Genomic DNA, 6,000 nt, shown 5'->3' with positions numbered 1-6,000 from the left:
CACTTGAAGCCGGGTGGACTTCAACTCCCAGAATTCCCCAGCCAGCAAGGAGTTGAAGTCCACCCGGTTTCAAGTGGCCAAGCTTGGAGACCCCTGCATTAGATAACACATAATCAGAGTTGGAAGGGACCTTGTGGGTCATCTAGTCCAACCCCCTCCCCAAGCGGGAGACCCTACACCATTTCTGACAGATGGCAGTCCAGTCTCTTCTTGAAAGTCGCAAGTGATGGTGCTCCCACAACTTCCGAGGGCAACTTCTGTTCCACAGCCAAGAATGGAAGCCTCTCCCCCCCCCACCCCCAAATGCAGCTCAGATCTGGAAGCTCCAGTGCCTAATAAGGTGGCCTTTGGGGGAATAGTTGGGCAGCGTTTGAATGGCGCAAAGGGTGTGTGTGTGTGAGAGAGAGAGGAAGATGGCACGCTGCTTGGAGGGAATGGCTGAAACAGGTGAGACCTAGAGCCAAGCTTGAAAGGAGCCTCGAAGCAATGGGGGACAATCAGTGGTGGGATTCAATTTTTGTATTACTGGTTCTTTGGGGGTGGCTTGATGGGGGTGGTAGGGGAAGTTTACTGCAAAACCCCATTCCCGCCCCACTCCACTAACCTGCTTTCCAGCTCATTTCTCCAGTGCAGGGCAACAAAAGATACAGGCGATCAGGTGGGACTCAGGAGGCAGAGGATAGATAGGGTTGGTGGGGCCAGTCAGGGGGGGTATTAGAACTACTCAAAATTTCTGCTACAGGTTCTCCAGAACTGGTCAGGATCTGCTGAAGACAACCTCTGAGGAGAATGGAAGCAGGATGACGCTGCTTTAAATGGTCTCATACCTTGCTCCAAGCCTTTCCATCTGTTGGTTGCGGGATGATTGCCTTTCCCCGCTAAGAGCCTGAATTAACTGTTCACCTGCCTTTGGTATCCCGGCCTGGTGAGCACCAATATGAATAATCAGATAAAATAATTCATGCCACAAAGCTCAAACAAAACAACTGAGGACTCTGACATGAAATAAGCAGGCAGATTAAATATCTAACAGTGGTATATTTGATGCAGATTGGTTGTTTACAACCCTAAACCACCTGCCATCAGTTACATTAGGATAGTAGCTGATTGACACTATTTCAGGGAGTTGTTTGGTTTTGGCATAGTGAGACATGAATTAAAAAAAACAGGGTGAAGGATATTTAGCTGCATGTACCCCTATAGAATAAAACTATGAAGTGATAATTGAGCTACCAATTTTTGGCTGAGTTCCTGTTGTCTTGCACTGAAGGAACAAGAGTGTCATGCTCCCAGAGAATGGAAGTATCTACTTCCATCTACAACCTTGGTGCCCCAAGATAGCTACAGTTGCCTTACTTTGACTAATTAAATGTTATTAGCAAAACAAACCAATTAGATTCTGATCTTGTACCCTAAATTCCTGTTCTGAGATTGGCTCTTGTGAAGGAAAGTTTCAAGAAAGCAGGTTTCCAAAATTAAATGCAGCTCAGATAGTTGTGTTTACATGACACATCAAACTGCAAAACAGGTAACCACATTTTAGCTTAGTTTGTTGTGCAACTTGGCCCATGGGGTCAGTGCCAGATTTAGACTTGGGGCCATAAACCAGGGTGTTAAACAGGCGACCTGCAGGCTGGATTCATCATGTGCAGGTGGCACCCAGCTCTGCGAAGGTGGGAAATATTGCAGGATGTCATGTGATGGCAATGTGACATGGCAAATTTGACACCTGTTCCCTAAGCTATATAAAACCTGAAGGCCCTCTTGTTAAAAAAAAATTGCACTGGAAAGTCTCATAAAGATGTGTAGCAAAGCAGAACCTTTGGTCACCACAAAAAATGTGCATTTTAATTACATATAAAGCCATTTTAAAACCTCACATTTACTACGCAAAGTACACATAAACGCCACATAAAATTTTTTAAAAATCTCTGAAATGTTGAGGCGCCCGATGGATTGGGAGGCCTAAGTTTGGCTTGTTTAATGTATGCCTAAATCTGACAGTGCATGTGGTTAATTCATAGCTCACTTCAGTTCATGTTTTTTGCATCAAATCAGTCCAGTAACTAAGGAATGCCCAGATCTTGAAGTGAAAGTTCAGACATTTAAGGCAGGATGTGTTGGGTTTAACATTCAAGCTGATAAACTCCTCGGTGTATGTAGCACAGCATTTATGTGACTGTTGTAATTATGGAATGGCTTCTGAATCTTGAAAAAAAGAGATTCTGACAGCATCCAATATTATTCTTCAAGTAAAGAGATTCAGGCAGCACCAGATACAGGCACACAAACTTCCTTCATCCCCACAATCCTCTGAAGGACAGGTGATAGCTATCCAAAAATGAATTACATGAATTCCTAACAAAAAGGCTTTTCAGAATCAGAAGTTTGGGAATTAACAGATAACAGATAATCAGAGTTGGAAGGGACCTTATAGGTCATCTAGTCCAACGCCCGCCCACGCGGAAGACCCTACACCATTTCTGACAAAAATGATGGCAGTCCAGTCTCTTTTTGAAAGCTTCCAGTGATGGCGCTCCCACAACTTCTGAAGGCAACTTCTGTTCCATTGGTTGATTGTTCTCACTGTCAGAAAGTTTCTCCTTATTTCCAGGTTGAGCCTCTCCTTGTTCAGTTTCCATCCATTGTTCCTTTGTCTGGATTACAGGCACTTTAGAAAATAGCTTGACCCCCTTTCTCCTCTCTGTGGCAGCCCCTCAAATATTGGAAGACTGCTATCCTGTCTCCCCTTGTCCTTCTCTTTACTAGACTCTTTAATTACCAGTAAGTAAATTGATTGATTTGGTATTTCCTAAAGGCAAGATCAAAGGTTCAGAGTGGATCATTTTCTCTGAAATGCCATTGGGTCTAACACAGAAGAAATAAAAAAATTGAAGTCATATGTTTTCCAGGAGGAGGCAGCAAATCTTTTTTAAGTTCTTTCATTATCTGGACTTCTGCCCTAACCCGACAGCTGATCCTTGTAACAAACTCACTAAGAAGCCAGGAGGAAACTTTACAGGAAGAACTTTATTGCACTATGTTTCAAGTGCTAAACCAGAAATTGTGCCTATTAAGCTCGGCTCACATTGAAGCTCCAGCATTTCTATTCTAGGACAGAATGTGTAGCCCTGTATACCGAACCGCTCCCCCACCCCCCCCCAATCAGTTCTGCTAGGTTTGAAATACAAGCTAATATACTGTAATACAATACAGTGAAACTGAAAGGGGAGAACAAAACTATACATAGGGAAAAGAAAAGAAATCCAATTATTTTACAAGTTTAGGGCAGAACTTTAGGAATTTTTAAAAAATCTGACTTCAACACATTATGTTGCAGTACTTTTTGGTCAAAATAAGATTTTTTGGAGGAAATCAGATCTGATTACAAGGATGTGTACTTTTATGCACATGTGTGACAGCCAGAGCAGGAAATAAGGAAAGACATCTCTATTTTTTTTCTTCTTAGAATTATGCTTCCAGGTAAACATGATCTTTCTTAAATGTAAGACATGCCGCTCTGAACACTTGTATGTTTTACAACAATGTAAAAAACAAAGTATCAAGGAATCTGGCATTTGGGACTTATAGATTTACAAACTGAAACCAGTCAAAACTGCAATCTTACAAACATTCAGGGGTGTCAGTTTCCCTACATTTAAAGAAGTTCTCAATCAGCATGCATAGGATTGCACTCCAGGGCCACCCACATTGAGATTTGAGTGGCATTATGATCACAATCAGCTTTCACACAAGTTTGTCAGGAAGCTTTAATGATTTTTAGACTCAAAATATTTAAAAGGACTACTGTATATCAAGTGATTCAGCACAATATAACCATGAGATACCCTGTTGGAGAGAGCTGGAAGGCCTTGTCTGTGTTCACTGACAGAGCAGCTGGAGGAACTCACTGGAGCCTGAGGCTGCACAAAGACTGAAGAATATAAATTAAAAATCTTCAGCAAACACATTTTAAAAAGCAAAACTGAGCTGGAAGACGAACAACTCAGTTTAACTGAAGCAATTTGGCAGATAAGTAACTTAAAATGAACAAACGTACAAGCAAAACTTCCTGCCTTTCCTAATCAAAATCAGTAATCAAAACTGAGCCCAGTTTCCCCATATTTTACACAATGACAACATAAACATATGAGGCATTGACAGCGTGTGATCAGCAAGTCTCCCTTAAGATCCTGGTGAAAAGTTAAAAACAAGGCAATCAGTGGTTAAGGTGAACTCTATGAGAGGCTAAGCTGGAAAAACGCCCGCAGGCATTGGGAGCTCAGGATGCCAAGGGATGGAAAAGCCGCATGGGAAGACTTGAGGCTTGACTCAACTGTTCAGATCTCTCCAGGCAGGAAACGTACCATCTTTTCATCCGCCCTGGATGATAGTTGGCATTTTAACTGTTTTCACCAAAAACATTCAGTCTCTCTCTTTGCTGGAAGATATTTTTTTTTTCTGCTTAAATTGCAGGAAGTTAACTTCTAACTCAAAACATTTAGATAACATGTAACTGTAGACAAATGTTGAGCAATATATCTCAGCACTGAAGACAACATCAGAAATACCCACCATCATGTAATTTGGACATCTGCATAATAAGAGCATGAAACATCACTGTTAAATGTATCACAACCACCAGCATTTATGAAATGAGCCCACACCCCAGCCTTCTTCCTGGTGCCTTTTCAGGTGTAAACTGAAAGATACTTGTAGATAACACCTAGTTAAGGGCTTTAGCCCAGAATATCAGATTTACTGATGCTGCCTGTCCCTCCCTGGTACAAACAACCAGTTGCCAGCAAACTTAGACACATACATATATCACACTATTTCTAAGAGCACCCCACAGGGTTTAAGACTGTTGCTCACTCATATGGACCATACGAAACTCCAATTCTATCTTTCAGGTTTCAACAAAATGAAAGAGAAACCACTTCTAAAACTAAAAAATAATAATAAATTCAGGCTAGGGCCTCATTAGGGCTCCCCGTCCTACTCCACCATTACAAATTTTCTGCACATACTCCGGTGTTCCTCAAAACATAAAATCATTTTGGTTTCTTCCACCAAAAAAGGTTAAAAATACAGAAAAGTAAGGAAACTCCCATCGCTTGGCAGATGATCAGACTAACATGAGAAGACAATCCTGCACTGAAATGTTTTGTTTTAATTTTATTTTTTATCACAATCATTATCATTAGGAGAAAGGCAGAGGAGCCCTGACTCCACGATGGCCAGGATGTCGCTCAATGCAAGAATTACAATTCCAGATTCCACAAGTCCAGAAAGACAGCCATGATAGCGCCAAAGACATCACAAAGGGACTTGGCTTACTGCACAATGCAGTGCCCGTTGGCATCTCTCAAGCGTAACCTCATCTTCGGTCGGTATTTCTCAAGATAGAGCAGCTGTTTAGAATTGAAGGCTCCTCTCCTCTTCCTGAAATACAAGAGATTCCAGGCGTTAGTGTATAATGGCTGAGTCCATGACTAAAACAGAATAGCCCCAAGTGTGGAGAATTGAAAACTGCTTTGCATTCAGCCCTTCCGCTCTATTATCCCAATGACAGCAAGACACAAGACAGACAAAGTTATTGGCATATGTGCACACAAGGGCAAGTGGATCCACAGACTGTATTAAGCCTGCAATTTAGTTGATCGCTACCTGCATTAATTCAACAACAGGGGAGACCCAGCAATGCGGCTGCATTGATTGCCAGTTTGCTTCCAGGTTCAAAGTGTCAGTTATCACCTTTAAAGCCCTTCATGGCACTGGGCCAGATTATCTGGGGAACCCCCTCCCCCTAATGGCTTTGGTCTGCTCCGCTTCCTCCAGCAGAAGAGGCCTTCTTCCTGTCAGTGAGGAATTTCGGCTAGTGAAGTCAAGGAGAAGAACCTCTGGAACATCTTGTCCCCAAAGCCTAGATCCACTTCCACCCTTCCAAAGGAGCCTTAAAGCTTGCCTGTGCCAGCTGGCTTGTGGTCCTGCTGGGGA

The 6,000-nt window shown here is 42.4% G+C and overlaps 1 protein-coding gene across 7 annotated transcripts in view; it reads right to left on the bottom strand.

Annotated features, from left to right (window-relative positions):
• Positions 1-5,163: 5,163 nt before the first annotated feature.
• Positions 5,164-6,000, bottom strand: part of PTP4A2 (protein tyrosine phosphatase 4A2) — a 51,690-nt gene continuing 50,853 nt past the window's right edge. For all 7 annotated transcript variants that reach the window (XM_087939540.1, XM_087939541.1, XM_026702701.2 and 4 more), the window contains one exon: positions 5,164-5,445. In XM_087939540.1, the coding sequence (XP_087795666.1) occupies positions 5,337-5,445 (109 nt within the window). In that variant the 3' untranslated portion in view covers positions 5,164-5,336. The remainder of the gene's footprint in view (positions 5,446-6,000) is intronic.

This window comes from Pseudonaja textilis, chromosome 10, assembly GCF_049901715.1.
Source record: "Pseudonaja textilis isolate UNSWEBS1 chromosome 10, rPseTex1.2, whole genome shotgun sequence".
Lineage (NCBI taxonomy): Eukaryota > Metazoa > Chordata > Lepidosauria > Squamata > Elapidae > Pseudonaja > Pseudonaja textilis.
This window is presented reverse-complemented; position numbering and strand designations above follow the sequence as displayed.